The sequence below is a fragment of the Protopterus annectens genome, chromosome 1.part0 (assembly GCF_019279795.1).
Source record: "Protopterus annectens isolate FY-2018-M chromosome 1.part0, PAN1.0, whole genome shotgun sequence".
NCBI lineage: Eukaryota > Metazoa > Chordata > Ceratodontiformes > Protopteridae > Protopterus > Protopterus annectens.
Window position 1 is genome coordinate 1,762,916,628 of NC_056725.1, and position 23,964 is coordinate 1,762,940,591.

The 23,964-nt window shown below is 40.2% G+C and overlaps 1 protein-coding gene across 5 annotated transcripts in view; it reads right to left on the bottom strand.

Annotated features, from left to right (window-relative positions):
* Positions 1-23,964, bottom strand: part of CFAP206 (cilia and flagella associated protein 206) — a 1,515,781-nt gene that overhangs the window by 452,770 nt on the left and 1,039,047 nt on the right. For all 5 annotated transcript variants that reach the window (XM_044069254.1, XM_044069237.1, XM_044069228.1 and 2 more), the window contains one exon: positions 10,724-10,864. In XM_044069254.1, coding sequence (XP_043925189.1) covers positions 10,724-10,864 — 141 coding nt within the window. The remainder of the gene's footprint in view (positions 1-10,723; positions 10,865-23,964) is intronic.

A 23,964-nucleotide genomic window follows, 5' to 3' on the forward strand; every position in this document is an offset into this window, starting at 1 on the left:
TATTCCTATTCTTATATATTCTTCATGTTCCTATACTTTAACCCATATAGCCACATAATCTAAAAATCCAGCAAACTTAATTCCTTTTTTATAACTTTTAAGCTATTAGATATTAAAAAATAGTCAATTTGTTTCCTAATTTCATAATTTCATTCCTTTTATAGGTCCACTGGTTATTCTCCCATATACTTAATTTTCCACTTCTCATAATTTCTTTAACCATTTAACACCACAATTGCTCTTTTTTCTTAAATTACAATTAAAATCACCCACCACTATAATGCCCATATTTCCACAAACATATTCAAGAATATTTTTAAACATCATTTCTCTCTCTCTTTTTTTGATATATATGCATATAAAGCTATATTCTATATGCATATTTTTCCATCTCAAGTCTAATACCACACTTTGTCTTAGGTCCACTATGGTTACATCAAACATTTTAATGCTTTCTGACATAATATACATATGCCCGAGCATGTTCTTTCCCCATGTTCCAAACTACTGCACCATTCCAAATTTTTCAGCTTCTGTTCTTTTTTCTGCTGTTAATCTGATATTTTTAAAACACTAATATGTGCATCTAGTGCAGCACATTATTGTAATATACCTATTCTCCTTTTCAGATTTTTCATACTGTTCACATTTAAAGCTAATATTTTAAGCTTTTAAGAACAGTTAGTATAGTAAAATGTTTATCCCTTTCCTTTCATATTTTCTCTAGGCATTATGTTTTTAAATGTTCTTTTCCTTTCTTTAGCTCTTTTCCCTATCAACATTTTTTATTTCTGACTGTGTGCCAATCAGCTTCTTCCTCACTTGTCTCTTCTCTTTTTCCTTGTTTCTTTAACTTCATGAATAACCTCTTTATCAGTCACATCTTTTTGTACATTTTCTTGTATAACACATTCTTCTATCTCTTTCTCCTGTATAACTTCATTTTCTTGCACATTCATTTCACATTCTAGCCATGAATGAAAAGTATTGCCACATTTTTTGCACTTTACATCACATTTTTTGCATTATGCCATTTTACCACATAAATAACATCTTTCTTATTACATTTTTTTCCACAAAAATAACAAGTCTTGGTTGACCCCTGTATTTAACAAAACCCCTATTGCCATGAACATTAATAATACTAGGTACACATATAACATTATCATTTTCAGTATTACTCCATATTCCCACCCCACAGTCCATATTCCACTTTCAACAGATATTTTTGTATTGTCCATTACTTCTTCACATATAGTTAACAAATGCTCTTTCAGTTCTTTTGCTTCAACTTCACTTCTAAATTGGATCACTATTGGTGGTTTTTTTTGTTTGTTAAAAGCTTGCAGCACATATCCTGACCATGGATAAATATTTTTCTTTTGTTCATATACACTCAAAAACATTCCATGGCCTGCTCAGTCTCAAATATTAAGTCATAAAAAGTCTCTTTATTAACAAAAATAAATGCTCTTACCTCTTTTGCTTTGACACCCATAGCTTATATGACAGAGTCCCAACTTCATACATGTCAAATCTGTCTTCTTTTTTACTACTTACACATACTATATACTTCATTTTTGTTTCTTTTATTTCTTCTTTCTTCTTTGTTCCATCTCCAAGAGTTTGTGCATAAGTTTTTGTCTCTGGAACTTTTTTTGGCACAGTCTCTTCTTCTCCTTTTTCTTCCTCTATTTTTTTCCATTATGTTGTTCCATGAAGTTGCTTCTCCACTTTCTGGCTTACTCTGGTTTACCATTTCTTCCAAATAATCATCCTGCACCCCCCCCCCCGATTGGAGGGTTGTAATTATGCATTTTTCAGAGGTAACTGTCTCTCGTTCAATCTCCTCTTAAAGTTTTCCTATGAATCCATCTCTGTTACAACTATAATCTCTCCTTTTCCTCCAATGGCACTGTTTCTTTTCTGCACTCACATCATCAGAAAACTTCTGGTAGCGATTCTACCATTTCAACTACATTTTCAGCAACTCTCACTCCAGTTTCAGCAAAGGCTGAATCAGCCATGTTTTCTCCCTGTTCCTTCTGGTGTCTCCATGCCTGGACAGGAAACAGGAAGTCAGGATGTGTAACACACAGAGTCTTCCCCCGACTAACAAGAGTAGGGGAAGTTCCCTGATGCCCTGGCCAAATTTCCCCAAGTAGTATAAATACCACCTTGGGTCTCCCCTGAAAAAGGCTACTAGCCTAGAGGGACTACCTCAGTCAACAAAGGATGAATAAATAAATCCCCATATGGGCACAGGGGTTGTATGCTTCTCACACAGTTTCTTAAATAAGTTGAGATAAGCCAATTGTATACTTCAGCTCAACAATAAAAGGTGTAGTATTTAACTCAGGAAGGCTCCTTTGTCTTCTGGAGTGGAGCCAACAATTCAGGCAGAGCATTTGCTTTTCCATTCAAATTGTACTAGCACATGAATGTGTATTTTAAGAAAAATGAAGTAAAAAGTTTTATTTAGTCAGCAGAAATACAGTTTGAAAGAAAATAAAAAAAACAGATGAAAGCTAACAAAATCCTGGCTTAATTTCTAGATCAAGAACAAATGACATCAGTTAACTCAAACCACAGTTGTTGTCTGTTCATATGCTCTTCGTAATACAATTATAAACAGTACTTACTTAGTAGGCAATCTACAAGAAATGTTCGGGCTGACCACTTTCTCTCTGTGTCCCTGCACTGAAACAAATCCCATTAAGTAACAAGCAGCTTTTCAAAAGTGTTTGTAATATTCACACTGGCACTTTGCCTGTTCTGAACTTTTCTTCCAATTGAAGATGCCATCTACAACCATCTTTGTCTTTCTGGAGACTCCTCTTCAGAATCGTTTCTAGACCCAGAGGACAGGAATCTAATTCTCTCAAGGGGAGTGGAAAAATATACTGAATGAGGCACTTACACTCCATTGGCTGTCATGGAGAGCCTTTTTATGGTTTGCCTATGTACTCAGTACTTCTCTTCCATAACATGCTCTCTGGTAATAACAAACATGACCTCACAATGAGCAGTATGAATTCCAGGTTCAGCAGTCACTATGGTACAAAATATAAATATAAATATGCGTGTGTGTTTATATACATTTCAAAGATGCGTCTGAAGCATTTCTCCTTGGGCCTCCACTGAAAATGATCTCTGTCCTAGTTGGACTTTCCAGGTAAACAAATGTTAAATAAATAATATACACATATGAATATCTCTAGCATATATCTGTATATTTATGTCTATCTATAGTCTGGATTTATTTATCTATATCTGTATTTGTATCTGTCAATCTATCTGTGTGTGGCCTTATGCGTGCATGTATACATGTGTGAATGTATAAAAAGAAATGTGTTACAAAAACATGATGATACTCTGCACACATCACACACAGCTTATGACATGCTGAATATGATGACTTTTTTCTTCATAAGGAATTTTTCTGGTTTTAGTTTCACACTTTTACATAAGGCCATCCTGTCTAGAAGCACAAGGAATACTTTTTATTAGTGGAAATGAAGGGTGGATTTCATTAAGTTTAGAGAATTTTAGATGCAGAAGCAGATTGGTTTAAAATTAAAAGTTATGTACTCTTTTTGAGCTGAAGTAGACTGGCTCAAAACATCAAATAAGTAAGGATAAATGTGGATAACTTAGAGTCTGCAAAATGCTACCACAGGGGTTAGTATTTTGTCAAAACTCCTGCAGCTTTAGAAGGACCAAAGATCAAAATAGAAAACTGAAAATGATATCCCAAAGCACAAGAATTGCTACAACATTTTAAGAATTGCTCGTAATTTGGATGGATAAGAACATGAAGGTAGGTATGCGTCAGATCTTTTGTAACCAAATAAGCCTGGGAGAGGATTATAGGAAGTCAGCTTTGGAGAGATAACATCTTGCGTTTTTGCATTTTCAGAAATCTATTTAGGGTGGAGAAGTCTAAAATATGCCTTCATACCTCTTCTTTTCTTGATACAATGTGCAACCTGAAATAAAACTAATTTTCTTTTTGATAAGTAGGGACTGATTTGGTGATCCCCTGGTGGAATAACTTTATTACGACTGAAAGAAGCAGGAGGTGCTGGCTTGGGCTTACCTGAGGCATACCTGATGGAGCTGAAGGGGAATTCCAGATTCCAGATAAGTCTGTACCCATTTGCCTGATGTTATTATTTTCCAAAGGTGAAGTCAATGAGAAAGTTCCTGTAAGGATGGTAGGGGGTTGACTAAGGTGTGTGTGTGTGTGTGTGTGGTGGGGGGGGGGGGAGGTTGGAGCTTTTGTCAGAAAAAGATCCTTTGAATCCTTTAAAAGTCTGACTTAGGTTTATCCTGCCACTTACTCTTAGAGAATTTTTTTCCTTTTTATTTGGGACCTTTGTTTTTTATTGCAAAATGACCGGGTTTGGAGGGACAGTTTCACTGGAACTTTGGTATGGGGAAGAAAAAACTCAGGTTGAAATCCTACATGACTTTTCTCTTTTCTTGCAGTTTTTGGAAAATTTCAGAAGAAGATGGTCTGAACAGATTCTCCTTGTCTAAGAAACAAATTAGTCCACTTCCACGCTTGGCTATCCCATACCAGCTGTCTCTGAGACATGGCTAAAACCCAACATTTCAGACTCTGAAATACTACCCCCTGGGTTTCAAGTACTTAGACAAGACCGCCTAAAAAAGAAGGGTGGAGGAGTAGCCTTAATCTACTCTAGCCTACTCTCCATCACTGCCTACCAAAATCCTATTCCACAGATCAATAATGCTGAACTAGTTATAGGAAATCTCAAACTAAATAACCAGAAAAGCATTTGTGCTATAGCCCTCTATATCCCCCCTGAAAACAACATTAACACACTTGAGGAAATTCTTCTATGGGCCTCATATAATATCAAGCTTGAGACATACATCCTAGGAGATGTGAACATTGACTGGAACAAAATTACTGCCAGTAACCCCACCATTTCAATCAATCTATGTAATTTCACTCAACTCACAAATGCTATAACCAGACCTATTAAAAATAACCCCCTAGGCTCCATACTGGACTGGATCCTTGTCTCCCACCCAAACAAAATCTCCCACAATGGCACCTTACCAGACTCTATCAGTGATCACTTACCAGCCTTCATCCATAGAGCAACCCCCTCCTCTCCTCATCTACATCAATATATCCATTCTCGGAATCTCAACAACTTTAACCTTACAACTTTTTCCAATTCTCTCAAACTGATAAATTGGGACACTCTAAAAACTCTGCCTCTGGACAGTGCTGTAGAATTCTTCAACTCAACCTTCTTAGACACTCTTAACTCCCAAGCCCCTCCAAGAATAAAACGTATAAAAACCAATTCCGCCCCTTGGCTTAGTAAAGATACCAAAACACTTATGTGACAAGGGGACAAGACCTGGAAACTCTACCATCGTAATAGGCACCCTGACACCCTTCTTAAATATAAACAACTCCGCAACTTAGCCAAAAAACATATTACACAAGACAAAAAAGCATATTATATCAAACTCCAGTCTAACCACTCATCTAACCCCAAACACTTGTGGAAATCCATCAACTCATTTCTCAACCCAGGCACCCAAAACAACCCTTGCCCTGACACAAGTAAATCTGACCCAGAAATAGCTATTCTGTTCAACTCTTTCTTTACTAACTCTATAGCAGAACTCACTAAAACATTCCCAAACAACACCTCCCCCCAAATCAAACCCTCTGCCCAACCTTCCATCCCAAACTCACCTCCCATATTCCACCTCAAACCCATCCCTACCTCATATATAAAAAAACTTCTCTCTAAGCTTAAGTCTGCTCCAATGCCCCTGACAATATCCCCTCACTCTTTTTAAGAATTACAGCAGACAGCATAGCCATCCCAATTAGCATACTCATCAACAGATCCATACAAGAATCATATGTCCCCAAACTGTGGTATGCAGCCTTTATCCTACCCCTCCATAAAGGAGGCAAAAATAATAACATCTCCAACTTCCGACCCATAGCGCTTCTTTCCCCTATTTCAAAAATTCTTGAGAAATGCATCCACCTCCAGCTCATGCCATTCATTACACATAACCAACTCCTCACCCCATCACAACATGAGTTCTGTCCTGGCCATAGCACAATAACAGCTCTTCTCTCTTTTCTAGACATTGTAAACCATGCCCGTGACTCCAGAGAACTTGTATCCACAGTCTTCCTTGACCTCTCCAAGGCTTTTGACACAATCTCCCATACCCACCTTCTTCACCACCTTTCCAATCCTAACCTCTCACAAAACACCATTACCTGGTTCAGCAGCTACCTCTCTGACAGATCTCAGGCAGTAAAATGGAAGACTGGCACCTCAGCCTTCCTTCCCACCCCAACCGAGGTACCCCAGGGATCCATTCTTGGCCCTATGCTCTTCAATATCTTCATTAATGATTTCCATGCAGCCATTCCTAACACTAAGATAATAGTACAATGTGCAGATGACACAACTTTAGTTTGCTCTGCATCAAACCTCCCTGAGCTCCAAACAAAAACTCAAACTGCCTTCTCAACTACTGAGAATTGGATGCTTCAAAATCACCTCTCTTTGAATGCAAACAAATCAAAGATCCTTCTATTCTCTCCCTCAAAATCTATCCGCCTAGACAAAACCTCTTTCAAGATTACAAGCCTTGCCAACTCTACTATAGAAGTTGTTTCTTTTGCTAAACTTCTTGGAGTTACTATTGATGAACACCTAAAATTTGATACCCATATTCAGCTAAATATAAAGAAAACCCATCAGAGACTTGACATGCTGTACAGAAACTCCCACTTCCTTTCCCCCTCAACAAGACAGACCCTCGCCACTACCTTCACTAATGTATGGTGCTCCCCTACTAACCAACCTATCTTCCTCCATCTCTTCTACACTAGAACCCTGTTACAATAAAATCTCAAAGTTCTCCACCACTTCCAAATACTCCATTCACCACTGTAAACCTCTCCACCAGCTGCAATGGCTAGAACTCCCAAACTACCTTGACTGCCTCCAACTCAACACCACTCACAAGCTTATTTTCAAACCAACTATATGCCCAGCACTAACAAACATCTTAACATTATGCACCCCAAACAGAAATCTAAAATCTACCCACCAAAATCTAATCTCTGTTTATAAACCAAACCGTCTCACTGGTCAGCTTCTCCTATCCTTTTCTGTCGCCAAAAAATGGAATTCTCCCCCTCCATCTCTACAAATTTCTGAGAACTCTGAACACTTCAAAACCCAGCTGCAATCTTACATCTCCCAAAAATGGAAATGCAATTGCACTCCACCTACCTAACCTGCTTAATACATAAATACTTTATAACACACAAAGTCTGTTCTTCCTTACACACTATTGATTAACCCTATGTACTGCCTTCATGCTAATACTACCTCTATACCACTCTCAGAGGATTTAAACCTCTGTATTAATTTAACTCATGCTAATATTCATGCATAAAGAACTCATTCATGTTAATGTTACTTCTATATCATTCACAGATGATTTAAACCTCTGTATTAATTTAACCTTGTACTACTGTTTTCAACCACTAAACATGTAAATATGCTTTACATCCTTCTCCAAGCTGTTGTTTAACTTTTGTTTAGTTTTTGCTATTTTGTATGTGAAATTTGTTTAGTTTGTTTCTGTTTCCACTATGTATTGTACTTCATATTATGGAGCTTGTACTATGTATTATTGGAGCTTTTCTCCCTGGGCCTCCACTAAAAACGGGCTCTTTGAGCCCAGTGGACCTCCCCGGTCATCAAACTGGAAATAAATAAATAAATAAATAAATAAATAAATAAATAAAGGTCATTCAAAAGTTTAGCTTTAATATAATCTGGCAAGTACTAGAGATGAAACCAGGACAGATCCAGATGCTGCTGCTCTGGAATAGGCATCAGCAGCACTGCATCTACATTTTATGGAAAGTCTTGCTAATTGTTTAGCTGAATTGGACATACTCTGCAAAACAATTTTATTGTCAGAATTGGGGATGTCAAATATTAGCTCATTCATGTTGTCAAAAATAGCCAACAAGTACCTTGTTATTTGTGTTTGGTAATGTAGGGCACAGAAAGAAAGAGTACCAGAGGGGTACACTTTCTTTCTTCACCTATCCACAGTCCCACTAGCTTTACCATTTGATAGTGCATGTTAGATGGCAAGAGTCTGAAGGCCTTACCAGATTCCACTGATAGCACAGGTGCTCACATGAGGGTTTCTTATTCAAATATTTATGAGAATCAGTCATTTTATAAAACTGTTGTGTGTATATGTGAAGGTGGCTGTGACTGAGATGTTAGATGTGCAGAATGGAAAATATCTTGTATCCTGCAAGGCATCCATGTTCAATAAGCCATTATATCCTTTTTATGTCTGAAACTTGCTTCCTGTCCCAGTTGACATGTTGCATCATTTTAAGAATAGTGTAACCAAAAGACAGTTCTTCCAGAAGAGAGTTAGGGGAGACAGAATGTCTTCATCTTCTGACTCTCATCCTGTTGGATACTGACCCTATGAAGAGTATGCCAGAGACTCAGCATCAGAATCTAAAGATTCCTCAACTTCAGAAGAGATGTCGGCCTTCATTTTCTGAAGAGTGGAAGAAGGAGGAGAGAGAAAAATTGAAGCAGCTTAAGAAACATTTTAAAAAGCCCTTGGAAAACTTGTACCACTCCTGTTGCTAATCTGTACAAGAATAAGAGAAAGGTGGGGAAAGACACTCTTCTGTTTCCTCTTTTTTGGAGTACCCAAAGATATGATGCCAGGAGAAGCATACTCCCAAGGTACTTACATAAGGGTATCTGGTATTTTCACTCAGATGAGAATCTGTGGTATGCCTCCTTGACTCTCAGAAATACAAGTTGATGTTCCCCCTTTGTGGCCCTACCAGACATCTGGCCAATCAGAAGAGACATGCTTGACCCCCGTAGACCTAAAGAGGGGTCTCAAAAGTAGGCCCAAGAGATGTAGTCAAGTGGTCTGTGAGCTTATCATTTACTTTGACAGAGATATTCTACTGCAACAGAATCTGTTAATTCTTTTGGATTTTTAGGCTTTGTATGTGGCTGCTGAGGAAGGTATGACAGTGACGAATTGGAAGCCATCTTACTTTGGACTAGTTCCCTAAGCCATTTATTTTTAGGACATAGGTTTAAGGAAGGAAAATGACTTCTAATAGTTTTAGAGACAAAGGATTTACAGATAGCTCAATCTGTATAATTATGTTCAGGTCCCAAACCAATCAAACACTTACTATGGTTAGCATTACAGGTTAACTGCTGACCACAGATGCATTTCCCTCTCCTAGATGACATGAAATTCAACAATTCTTAGGCAAAGGTTTAATGAAAGTAGGAAGTCTACCCAACAGGGATACCTATCTGCCCACACAAATGAAACTGGCACAGGCTGTATGGCTGACAGATCAACCATTATAGATGTAGTCTTCCTTCACTGACTGACAGCAAACAAGTTTTAAAGATTTTCACTCCTGTATGTACCTTATGTACCTGCATGTAGTATTGAACATAGGTTCATAGATGTGTACTAGGCTAATGGTCCTAGAGCCTTTACAAGCCTAGCCCATAGAAGTTCCCTGGCATTGTGCCGCCTGACGTTGTGCTTAGTAGGATAGATATACAGCTCAAGAGGACACAGCTCAAGTTTTTGTAAACTGGCTTGACATATGGTATCCTTGGCAGGATATTTTCCCACTTGTCAGCACTACTGCTACAGTGATCTAATAAAGAACATCAACTGTACTTTATATTAGCATTTAAATTTCAGGAAAACAATGTCATTTGTATACTATATGGTTAAGTACCAAGATACAACATTAAATGTAAGCAGAAGACAAGGGGTATAACTTTCACCAGTGCTGTGAAGGCAGGCATGAGTAGACTATGTACAATACAAGTAGGAGGAACAACAAGTTGCAATCAACAAAAGTCATGAGTAATAATGTTGTGCCCTCTTGCCTGACGCTATTGCCAACATTGCAGCTACCTGATTTTTTCTCTAAATGAGCAGCTGTGAAGGGACACTACCAAACTACACTATACTGTACCATCCAGCAAGTTTGTAGTTCACCATCATTCGAAAGTGTGCCATTAGCAATTGTCATATCCAATGAAGAAATGGATAGGTGAGAATGGAACACTATATTAACAGTTCTGTTATCTTTACTGGACTACAGTAGTATAGTGGTTGGAACTGTGACATTCTATGACAACGTTTTATGTGGGATTATAATTTACATTTCAACCCAAAAGTTCACTACATGCAGCCTCTATTCTATCACTTGCATATCTTATGGCTGTGGCTGGTTGAATGGGGTGCCCTTGGCAAAGTGTCTACCTGGTCCTCTACCAGCCTCCTCCGAGTCCTCAGTATCTTTCTACACCTCCTGTCTGCAGTTTGCCAGCTATATTAATACTCAGGCTATCACATACAATAAGTTGTTTATTTATTTATTAAAAAACACCTGGCACAAGCACCTGTTTTTAGATATGAAGTGGGAGAATGGGCTCATCATGTGGCTTACTGAATAACAAATCATGCTGGTGAAAACTGAAGGAATCAAACACAGGACTATAGGATGAAGCTCATTAGCAAGACATAACCTAAGCCTGTGCAATACACTGTACTTTTGATGAAAAGCATGTTTCTATGTGCAGAATTTACATACCTGGTAGAAGGAGGCCATGTTTCTTTGCAATTGTGAAACCACAAAAGCCCCGATACTGCAGTGGCAATTTGTCAAAGTTAGCTGTTGTTTCTGGAAAGAGCCAGTCTTGTTTCTTGAAATCAGCTATATTTACCCTTTGTCCTGTAAAAAAAAAAATTAAACACAAAATGTCAGTAAACAACACTATTTTAATAAGATGTGGGCATACAGCTGCAAGAAATCCACTTACATCAGTCAGAAGAGAGCAGTGGCATTATGAAAAGCAAAGCCCTCACAGATAAATTCTAAAAATAAAGGTTTCTCAAAATGAGTAAGATGTCAGAGGAGAAATGAACAATCACAATTCATAAAGATTCAATAATTCAATTAAAAATTACTCTACAAACTCAATGAAAATTAGACTTGTACCCAAAACACTGAAACAGAATGACAGAAATGTCATATCTCTACAGAAATTAGTATGTCTGTTTAACTCTCAGCTTCATCAGGAGCATAGCTGCCTTTGCCTTTTAACATGGACTCAGATCAAACAGAGCTGGTCTAGAACAGTAGGAATATTGTACGCAAATAGAGGCCTCCTTCCGTAAAAGGTGGACTGGAGATAAAGTAAATTAGTCAACTTGACTACCACACCAACTCCAAGGGTTCCCTCTCACAAGCCCAAAACATGTCAGCCAATCTATTAGAAGCACAACCCACATGTACCCACCCAGAGGCAGTGTCTCACATTACTGTTGACAGATGGTGAATGAAAAACCTCTCCTTATGTGCATGGCAAAGTGAAATGGAATGAATGAGCGTGCGCAAGCATACATAAATGTACATATAAACAGACCAGATATAAGGTTCTCTACAGTTTGAGATGCAATTCATTTCCACATTATTGCACTTGATTAATCGAGCCCTGGGGACAACTCTTGCAAGTGTTTAACTTGCTCCCTTGTCAGGACCCAAGTTAGCAGAAGTGAAGCACCAAGTTGTTTTTTTTTTTTTTTTTTTATTGAGTTGTAGTTTAAGAATACTGCAGCACAGTGAAATGACAGAGACCTTACATATGACCTTATATATTTATATGGGTCTATATCATTTTGTCGAATCCCACATCAGCGAATACGTTTTTGTCAAACAACTATTAATCGAAACTCTTGATCAGCAAACGGACTATTCAGCAAAATTTTTCCTAGGGTAAAACAACGGTTGGCCACCATCTGGAATTTGCCCTATTCTCCACTGGTGCGATCTCGCAGCTGACATGTTTAGTTGGGGGGGATAGGTGTGGGATTCGACAAACTGATATAAAGAAGTTATGTTCTTACTATAATGTTCCATCGGTGTTGTTCACCTTCATTCATTCATTACTCGTGGGTGTTGGTTCCATCCTCAGAACCGAGTTGCCCTTATAACAAGCTCGCACCAGCCAAAAAACTCTCGAGCTAAGCTTTTACCCACAGTGCCTCTCTCCCTGTTACCTCAGATCGACTTTACCCATGATAAGGAAAGCAGAGGCTTTTTCTGAGCAGAAACCCTAAAGCAGGATTAGGACCTAATCCAATCCTCCAGGAGCCTCTGAAGGGGGAAGGTGGGTGGGACGTAATGAATGAATGAATGAAGATGAATAACACAGATGGAACATTATGGTAAGAACATAACGTTTTTATCTGGTGTTGTTAATCTTCATTCATTCCTTACTGATGGGACAGAGTCCCTAGCTACTTTATGTGCTGGGAGGGCCTTATGGAAGAATGTTCCCGAGTACCATTGAACCAAAGGATGCTCTTCCTCTGCAGACCAGGTCCAATTTGTAATGTGTAATAAAGGTATGGGGGGTTAGACCATGTTGCAGCTGCACAGATATCATCCATTGAAGCCCTTGAATGAAAAGCTGCAGAAGTTGCCACTGATCTGGTCGAGTGTGCTTTGACCCTTGCTCGGTAGAGGAATTTTATTATGTTGGTAGATGAAGGCTATACAGTTTCTCAACCACTTAGATAAGGTCACTTTAGAAACAGGGTCCCCCAATTTTGGGCCTGAGAAAGACACAAACAACTGGTCTGATTTACGTACTGGTTTTGTTTTGTGCAGATAAAAACATAATTGTCTATGTACAGCCAGCAAATGAAGGTAGTATTCCCCTTTATTCGAATAGTTTGGAAAAAAGACAGGTAGGTCGATCGTCTGGTTAACTGTCAATTCTGCGATAACCTTTGGAAGGAAGGAGGGGTTAGTCCGGAGTGATACTCTGTCCCTATGAAAGTTCATATAATGATGTTTGATGCATAATGCCTGAAGCTAGGATATGCATCTAGCTGAAGTTATGGCTATTAAAAACAGTGACTTCTAGGACAAAAACTTCATATCACAAGAATTCACAGGCTCAAAAGGTGGTTCTGTCAGGGAATGCAGCACTAGTGTTAAATTCCAAGGGTCAATTGGTTCTTTGAAAGGCAGTCTGATATGTGAGACCCCTTTTAAAAAGGTTTTGCAGGGGAGATGGGAAATTAAGGATGAATCTTGGAAACCATCATGAAAATTTGAGATTGTAGCCAAATGGACTCGAATTGTGGAGGCTGCCGCTCCTGACTGTAGAGGACCTGGCAGATAATCCAAAACCACAGTAACAGGAAAAAGGAGAATCAAGGGGAAGAGAGGGAAGACATATAGAAGTCCCGTGGGCCAACCGTGTATCAGACCGTTCCTCGGGGATTCCTCCTGTTGTAGCTGCTGCATTTGTATTTTAGTGGGGAGGGGAAAAGATCACAGCAGGGCTGATCCCAGCGGATGAAAATCTTTGCTGCCACAACTGGATTGAAGGACCACTCATGAGGCAGTAGGATACATCTGCTCAGCTTGTCTGCAATTACGTTGGAAATCCCGGGAATATGCAATGGTATTAGAAAGTGGTCAGAAGCTATCACCCATTGCCAAATTCTCATGGCCTCTCAACATAACGGATAGGACTTGGGTCCTCCTTGTTTGTTGATGTACCAGACTACTGACATATTGTTGGACTGTATAGCAGTTGTCCCTGACAGAAGGGTGGATTGAAATGCTTCAAACACTGGAAGCACTGCCCTCAGTTCTACAACACTGATATGCAGATTGGCCTCTATGTCTGACCAGGTGCCTTGGACATTCTTCCCCTGGTAAAGTCCTCCCCCATCAGGGAAGTGTCAATGGTCACTGTGGCCCTGGGCTGATGTGGGCAGAAGGGGTGACTCCATAGCTCTTCATCTGACTTCATCCACCACATTAAATCCTGTTTGCATTGTTGAGTTATACATATTTGAAAAGACATAGGATGGTGCAAGGGTGTGTCAGTAGCAGCCACTGGAGAATTCTCATGTGTAGTCTTGCTAGGGGCACCATAGTAATTGACACTGACATGGAGCTCGGGAGTTGAAGAACCGCCCCAGCTGAGACTAGGTTTTGACAGAGTATCACCTGGATTTGGGATCTTATCCTGTGTAATCTGTGGTGCGGAAGAGAGACTAGTCAAGCATGTGTATTGAAAATTGCCCCTATAAATTCCAAGGTTTGAGAGGGAATCAAGTTGCATTTTCCCCAGTTTTTTGAGATTCCTAGGGATTCTGCTAGTTTGAGAGTGTAATTTAGAGCTATCTTCAGCAGACATATGGTGGGGGCGATGAGGAGCCAATCATCTAAATATGGAAACACCCGGAATCCTTGAAGTCTCAAGTGAACTGTTACCACTGCCATGCACTTAGTGAACACTCTGGGGGCTGTAGGGAGTCCAAAGGGCAGTGTGTGGAATTGGAAGTGATTGTCTTCTTGCCGGAAGTGAAGGAATCTTCTAGAGCGTTTGTCCATTCTTATGTGGAAATATGCATCCTGAAGATCTACTGAGCACATCTAGTCATCTTTCTCCAAAAATGGAAAGATATGCTGAACCATGACCATCCAGAATTTTTCCTGTTGGACAAATTTGTTCAGGATGCTGAGATCCAGAATTGGTCTCCAGTCCCCTGTCTTTTTTGGCACTAAAAAGAATCTTGAGTAGAATCCGCATCCTATCTGGTCTGGTGGGACTGTTTGGATGACTGTTTTTAAGCAGCTTTTGTATCTCTGAGGTGCTCTTTCCCTTTGACTGGGTGTAATGTTGTGAATTTGTCTTGATAACATTGGGTAAAGACTGAATGGGATGTGATAACCTCTGGTTATGATCCTCTGCACCCAAGAATCTGTAGTTATTATTTGCCAGGCAGAAAGGTGCAGGGAAAAACATCCCCTGACTGCTTCCAGAGGAAAGCAATCAGGCCGCTCTCAGGAGCGCTGGTACGGCTCTCCAGAGAAAGAATCTCTGAACCCCTGGTTACGTGGACCCCCCCCCCCCGCCTCTGTAGGGGTGCCTTCCTGATGAGTTACTCCCTCTGTCCAGTGGAGTAAACTCACCATGTGTGTCATGGAAAGGACCCTGAGATTTCTTGTGCCACATCTTTCCACTCCTCTGGTTCCTAGAGTAGGGACGTTGAGGTGTGGAAAAATGTACACCCACGGCAGACAGGGTCTTGCTGTCCTTCTCACATCTGGCCAATCTGTCTTTTACTTTTGGGCCGAAAAGTGAAGAAGGTTCCACTGGAGAGTTAAGAAAGGAAGACTTAAAAGGGTCCACAAAGTCACAGAGGTGCATCCAGGTGTGACGTCTCATGACAACACCTGAACTCACCACTCTAGCCGCTCCTTCAGTAGCATGGGAAATCAAACACATGGAGGAGTTGGATATGGATTCCAGGGCAGCAAGCTGCAAAGCAACCTTGTCACATACCTCATCAGAGACTGCTCCTGCTAAGGTTTTGGAGAGCTTGGAGACTAGGTCTCTCTGAAGCCTAGTGAAATGTGCCAGGTAGATCAAAGACCTAACAGCAAAGGTCAATCATGCAAAGACTCAATTCCCTAACCAGTTCACCGCCCGAGACTGTTTGAGGAGTGGACAGTCTGGCTTTCCTCGGCAAGCTCTTTCCTATTGGCAGCCGCCACCACCATAGCGTCTACAGGAAGACCCTTGGACCAGTGTGGATGTTGCTTGGGAGGGGATAAAATCTTGTCTGGTCTCTGAGGGACTGGTTCAATAGTATCAGGACTCTTCCATGCATGCTGCACAATGAGTTGAACCAGCTCATCTGCAGGTGGGGGTCACCCAGGAAGTTGAGGGTTGAGCACGAAAAGCCTGCAGGAATACGGACACCACTGAGGAGGGGTTGGTGGACTTCCAGTCATCCCTCTGCTTCAGGATTTCCAGGATGTCTCCTAAGGAGACATCATCAGGGGACGACCGTGGGGACCCCTCCCCTTCATTGTAGTCCATGTCCTCAGTGAGGGAATCCTCAGGGGAGTCCACGTGCTTCCTCTTGCACATCCTCTTACATGGTACCTCTTCAGTGGGAGTTTCTGATGAGGACTCTGTAGAGGGGGCACCCTGCGGTACGGTATCCTGGGGCTCTTGTGCTCACTGTTCTGATGCAGTGATCTGTGTCAGCTGCGGCTCAGAGGGAAGACACATTTGGTATTCCGACACTGACGGCTTGCCTACAGAGGCAAGGGCCCTCTCCATCACCTGGAAAGCAGGTCTGCCTGAAGAAGGATGGGAGCCTAGAACAGAGAAGGACAACCTCGGAACCGGGGTCACACCCCGTTCTGACAAACCCACTCCCAAGAATGGAGCCCCAAGGGGACTCAGTACTGTCAGGAATCCTGGAACCGTAGTAGATGGCGCCACAGAAAAAAACGGTGCCATACCAGGCACCCCAGAGCCTGCAGTCCAGTCCCAATCCTGAAGATGACCAGGCTCTGACAGAGTCAAAGGCCAAAGGGTCAGCTCTGGAACCACGGTAAGATCCACCAGTGGAACAGAAGGAGTGGGAACTGTAAAGGACGTCGGTGCTGAGAACTTTGATGCCTGCAAGGAGTTCAAAGGAGGAGAATAAGTTGGAATCTGTGGAGACAGACTCCCAAGTCCAGATGGGAAGGGAGTCTTAGAAGGTGTAGTAATCCCTCTGGCCATCAGCAGCTGGTCCACAAGATGCACCATGTCTAACTCTGAGAGGCTCCTGGTTGATCTAGTTGATATCCCCGATGGGGAGTCAGGCCATTCTAAGAAAGGGATAAACTGCTGCCCCAAGAAAGGATCCACTGTAGGGGAATATCTGGTCTGTGCAGAGTGGTCTATTGGCACCACGGTCTCGAGACTAGAGACCTGTATGTAAGGAGTGTCTGGTATTGGAACCGATGGGACAGGCACCTTAGGCAAGCTTAGTGTCATGGATATGGTCAGTGCGTGATCAGTGTCGAAGTCAGAATTTTTAAAGATGGCACCGAGGTATATATTTGCAATTTAGGCAAGATCAGTGCCGTAGACACTGTTGGTGCCGTAACAGGTGGCAACAACACAATTTTTGTAGACGGTACTGAAGAGGGTGCTATAGAAGCCAGTTTCAGCTCTGGAGCCGACAAAGTCAATTTTGGTATTTTTTCTCTTGTTTCATGTTTTCTATCATTCAAGGGTGAAGAAGGAACTGAATGCGGTCTCCTTTTGTGCACTTTTCTAGGAGGTGGTGAGACGTCTGATGCAGAAATTGCCTCTGAGAGGGGAGGCTTAAGGAGGCCCTTCAAAATCAACTTATTTTTTCTCTTGTTAACAGTTCGAGAGTTGAGCCCTTGGCAAATGGTACAAGAAGGTTGGACTAAAAGATGAGGAACCCCCAAACAATATATACAAGATACATGTGAGTCACAATTTAGCATTTTGCAAACACACTGGTTGCACTGTTTGAAACCCGAAGTTCCTTTTTTCTCTGACATAGTGCACAACAAAATAACAGTTAACAAGAAATAGTAAAAAAGAGACAGAAGAAAGGTTTTTTTTTGGAAGAAAGAAAGAAGAAAGGGGAGGAAATACCAACAATGTTATTCAGAAATTTACCTCAGAGGGTAAGGGAAAAGGCCGTACCACCAATGGTACTTAAGGATTACCGAGAAGGTAGCTGAAAAAGCAGAGTTAAAAAATAGATAAGCTAACGATAGAATATGGAAATAGTATAAGACTGAAAAACAAGGAAAAATATTCAGAAAACGTTTTTTAAGATGAGCTGAGAACTGGCTTGACACGGCTTTACGGCTACATGGCAAATGAGATCTGAGGTAACAGGGAGAGGGGCACTATGGGTAAAAGCTTAGCTCGAGAGTATTTTGGCTGGCATGAGCTTGTTATAAGGCTGACTCGGTTCCAAGGATGGAACTGACACCCATCAGTAAGGAATGAATGAATATTAACAACATCAGATAGACCCATTTATATAACTTTCTATGTGTAGCTCTCTCTCTCCCTCCCTCCTTATATATATATATATATATATATATATATATATATATATATATATATATATATAATCTCTACGATATGGCGCATACACACACACACACACACACACACACACACACACACACACACACACATACACACACACACACACACACACACACACACACACACACATAGATAGATACAGATAGATAGATAGATAGATAGACAGTGCAGAGGATTAAAGCTCTAAACTGTTACTAAGCTGCCCCCTCTAACCAAGGGTATAGGTTTTGGTTCCTTCCGACATCATTCTCCTAACGTGTGACTTTTAGCAAGTCATTTAACCAGACAGTACTCCTGAGTCACTCAAGAAAAGGGGTACTTGTGTCCATTGGGTTTGTGTGGTTAAAAAATGTATAAAAATATATGTGGAAGCTCTTCTGCAGATCCAGACAGTGATGTTACACAAAGCATTAGCTATCTGTACAGGTACTATCCAAACACTTGCACTAACAAGGGCATGACCACCAAGAAGAGACAGCTCCTGAACTTCATGTACCACATGCATTCACTTGATGACTTAAGTCATTAAGCTCCTAAATAGGGCAAAAAATACAGCTGCAGTTAAGTACACTAAGCATAACACGAGCTTATGAAGATATAGCCACTGCAACAGTACATTATAACACCTAAGTATCTCACCTTACCTTGACTTTACTGAAGCCTGAAATTGCAAAAGCTATGACTTCTTTCTTTCAATGCAAAAACAAAGAAGGCCTGTACTGGTGGGCAATGATGGAAGTATGCAGGTGCTGAAATGGTACTCTTTCTCTTGTAGTTTTTTGAGAAATAACCCCCCTGGATATAAAGGATCATTGTGGTAGACAAACAGACCCTCCTATGAACAATTAAACAAAATGTAAAACTTGATAAACTAGATGACAGTAATTTGAGGAAGTATCAGTGTAAATAACTGTGTCTCACTAACAAGTATGCTATGGATATAAAATAAAATTGAACAAAATAACACTAGCAAAAGAATAACATTATCTTCTGAAAGAGATTAAGTGTATTAATTAAAGCTCTAGGGAAAATAAACCTTATTCTTGGTAAAATCAAAAAAATATGAAGTTTTATATGATGTTAAGTAAGACTAAAGGCACAAACAACATAATGCATACTCTCCATGACGATAATGGTATATATATATATATATATATATATATATATATATATATATATATATATATATATATATTTATATGTGTGTGTGTGTGTGTGTGCGCATCTATATGAATAATTCTCGGAGGGAGGTTAAAAACTGTAGAAATAGGAAGGGGTCCCACAAAGTCACAAGACAAAACACACGGAACAGTTGAATGTCTTAGGGCTAGAGGTACCATTTCAGAGCACATTTGATGTTTACTTTTTCATTGAGTTTTTATCTAAAACATTAACCACTATGATCAATGCACATACAAGATAAGAACTGTGCCAAAGAGGCTTCTGTTTGTCAACAGCAAACTCTTCTGAAACTTTATGCATTGTCTGCCTCTACTTGTTTCAGCAATAGCACCACCTGTTTTTCAGTCTAGTACTCATACAAACCTCTAAAAGTGTACAGCACCACTTAACTTTGATCCTTAGTATTTACAAGTTGTCAATTGTTTTGTTCTATGCAACAGTGCCACCTGTTTGTCAACTGTTGACTCAACATATTTTTAATTGTCTTATTCCGCCCATCCCACTCATGACTAAGTTCATACAGAAAAACATTTGGTGTGGGGACAAACTCATCATTATTGCCTCATTCTGCCTAGACAGATTTGATTTCTCCTCTTGAAACCCTGCCTGAAGAAATCTCCTTGATTCCTGGATCTGATTCTGGATCTATTCTCTCACCTGTCTGGGGAAGCTCATCCAAATCCTCTCAGCCTGGTTGGCTACTCTAATTCCAGGGATGGCACAGGATTCTTCTCTTTACTCAGATGTTTTATAAATACTTACAGCCTCTCAGAAATATTCTACAAAGTGCATCATAATAAATGGAAAGGTTTTGTCATATGGGCAGAATCTCATGACACTGATCTCCTTACTGCTCCAATGATTTCCTTACTGCTCCAATGACAAATGCTTTACACTTCTTATCTTCCTTGCTGTCATCTGGTTCTAATTTCTCCACTATCAAACCACAGCTAGCTGCCATTTCCTCCTTCAATGTAGGCTTTCAGAACTATTCTTTGGCCTCTCACAAATTATGTGAAGCCTTTCATAATGGTATATTTCATCTGAGGCATCCCATAAAAGATCTAGCCCCTCCATCCATGAGATGTAAATTTGGTTTTGGAAGCCTTGTCCAGACCTCCATTTCAACCAGCTGCTTCTGCAGAATTGAAATTCTTGTCATGAAAATCTGTACTGTTATTAGCTGTCACTTCAGCCAGCAGGGTGTCAGTTATCCTTGCCCTGTCTTCACTTTCATCATAGGGTTAACCTCAGAACCAATCCTCCTTTTCTCTCAAGGGTAGTGTCTGAGGCCAACTGTTCAAAGTCCATTCGCCTTTCAGTGTTCTTTCAAAATTACCAAAACAAAGGAGAATCATCTTCTTCTTCTTTTGGCTTATCCCGGTTAGGGGTCGCCTCAGTGGGTTAACGGTCCACAGAATGATTGGCAGTGGAGTTTTACAGTGTCGAGTTGTCAGCCTGGCACCCAACCTTCCAGAGAAGGCACACGCATGCACACACTCATACCCTTGGCCAATTTAGTGTGTCCAATCCACTTACAGCATGTCTTTGGGATGTGGGAGGAAACCAGAGGACCCGGAGAAACCCAAGCAACCAAAGGGAAGACATGCAGACTCCGCACAGAAGGCACCCCAGCCGAGAATCTAACTGGAGAACCTCTTGCTGTGAGGTGGCAATGCTAACCGTTGCACCACCGTGGCCACCCTAAAACAAAGGAGAATAAATCTTGCATAAATCAGATGTCCACAGGCAGCTTCACTTCCATCTTCACAGACAGCTTCTCTCAGAAAAGATGAGCTGTTATTTGTTTTCCTCGCATACAACAGATTGGGCAAGAACGTTACCAAGATTTCTCTATCCAGATGGATGTCAGATTGTATCTCTTTTATTTATATCTCCAGGAATAAATCTTTGCCTATTAAGCCTAAAGCTCCTTCCACTAGGGCTTTTCTACCTCAACAGCGTTTTGCAGAGCCTTGTCCTTAGATGAGATTTGTCTGGCTACTACTTGGTCTTCAACTCATACATTTGCCAACACTACAAATCTGATTTTACCTCAAGAGCCAGGGCTTCCTCTGAAACTTCCATCCTGAAGGGTCTTCTCTCATGAGGCCACCTAGTAGTCTAGTACATGGGGATTCTGACCCGTATGTTGGATTGGATAGACTGAATGAAAAGGAAATGAAGGTTATATACTTACCATTCCAGTCCATCTGATACAACAACCCATCCTCCTTCCCCTACCATTATGTTTGTCTAAAGACTGTCATCCTGAGTCAAAGGCACTACTGATGTGCTTATAAGTAAGAACCAAACTCAATTTGAGTTACACAAGGGAGAAGCAAGGCATTTTGGGTAAAAAAGTTAGTAGGGCTCAAGGCTGAAGCACTAAATCGGACGGATCAGATCCACATTGGAACTCGAGGACCTTATGTCATATCCGATGGACTGGAATAAAAGGATCTATCATTATGGTAAGTACATAACTTTGGTATTTATTTTTTCCTCCAAATTACTAGAAGACATCTCTTATACCTAATAAGAAGCCCAAACTGCTTTTTGCTCAACAGCTACAGGATTCTTTCCAGAGACTGTTTTCTCTTCACCTTTTCTGGGTGATTTTCTTTCAGGTTCCCTACATTTATTTTCTGCTGGCATCCAGGCACTGTACTTACAAGCCAGTACCCGAATTGTACTCAAGATGACAACATCACTGGCTGTTATTTCTCAGTTTCCTTTTTTCACTTGGAGAGCTGAAATTAAGCTGCTGATCAGTGTGCAGCCATCTTGGAAGTCCACAATTGGATCTGCTTTAGGATTAGAAAACAGGTACTTGAGTGTCTGGGGTACCTTATATAGCCTCTCATACCTCTTAGAGGCTGAAGGTTGTTCATCAGGAAGGTTTAAAGTTGTGAGAAAAACATGCTCTAAAGAAGGCAATACAGGAAGGATAGATGCAGGTTTTGGCATCTGTATCTGTAGCAAATCATAAGACATTTTCTGTGTGTCACATGAATTTCATTATAATCCCACTGAAACACTTATTTTACATTAGATAAAATGTCAGTGAAAGAAATTTCTTCAGCGGGGAAATCTGAAGCAATACTGTCCTCAGAATCAAAATGTTCAGACCAAAAAAAAACTCTTAATGAACCCCTCCCCTGTACTGACTGCACTTCTAACTTGAAAATCCTGTCAGAATGAGAAGGAACTCTTTTCCTTTTTTTAACTAAAAGGTTGTGAAGATGAAGAAGAAGCAGTAATTAGTTCTTTGGCAAATCCCAGTAAATCTGTCATGTCTATGGAGGTGACAGATGACAGGAAGTTTTTCTCACATCCTTCCTGAATGAATTCTGACCCTTAGGCATACTATACCCAGCATCCACAACCCCATGCCTGCCAAAAGAAGACCTTTCACCTGCCCCTTGGCCATACAATGACAACAGTGGCTCTCCCTTGCTTGCTAAGGTTATCCCTAAAGCCTCAGAGGATGTGGCTATCCCTCAGTCTTTGGTGGCTTGGAAGTCCACACCAAGAAGAATGGGGGAACAACATGGTGATCTGAGGAACAACTACTGGCCACAGCAGAGTCACCCATCAGTAGCTGAAGCAAATGAGGAGCCAGTCTGAACCATAAAGACTCCTTAACATTTTATTTTTCTTTTTGTGGGTAGGAGAGGTAAAACCATTGGTAAGATGGGAAAGAGGTCTGAAATGTGGGTAGTAATGTCTTGAGGAGTTGGTAAAGAGAATGGCAGTGGTTCTGAGGTAAGTAAACCACTGGAAGCCCCCTATTAAGCCAGTATCCTGTCCCAAAGACACAAGACTTTAATAATATAAAAGTTTTTACCAAAAACTAAACATTTACTCACAAAAAGTTTACACAAGCTCTAACATAACACTTTTCTTATTACAGTGTCATGACAGCTCAAGTAACTTTGTTTTATAGCAAAAGTAAAGTATCTGACAAAAAAGTAGATTTTTTTTTTGTTGTAAAAGTTAATACAATAGGATGGCATTGCCCAGCAGGAACTTGCATGCCCATCTCTTAAAGGATCACTAGCCAACTAACAAAATATAGAAAACTATGAGCAAAGCACCATAGAGCAGGAACAGAAATATAATATTCTTCCAATATATTCACTACGGAATATAGTGTACAATAAAAAAATTGTTAAATGCTTTTGTCTTAAACATGTCAGACTTCTTCAGAACTCCCAAATAGCAGGTCCCTGTCACAATTAAATATTACACACACACCCATGTAACAACTATGCGCCAATTACAAATGTCAGTTTCAAAATTATCTGTTTGATTTAACTAATACAATACACTAACCCATATAAAATATGTAAAAAAAAAAAAAAAATGAAAAATGTTCTGCTTGCTACAAAATTAATTTCATAAAAATCTAAATACAATCTCATCTTAATTATTATCTAACTACCCAACTAATATATGATACAAGTTAATTAAAAACAAATTGAAAATATATTTCTTTATAACTTAGTTGCCCGCAATTTCAGGACACTAGAAATAGATATACTGTCATTCGGTCCCGGTGGTGCTCCTGCATCTAATATCAGCTGCCACATCAGTTCTTTGTATTCTATCCTGGTCTCCCAGGACCCTCCTCTTTTACTGATGGGAATCTGTCCAAGAACAAAAAAATCTCAAT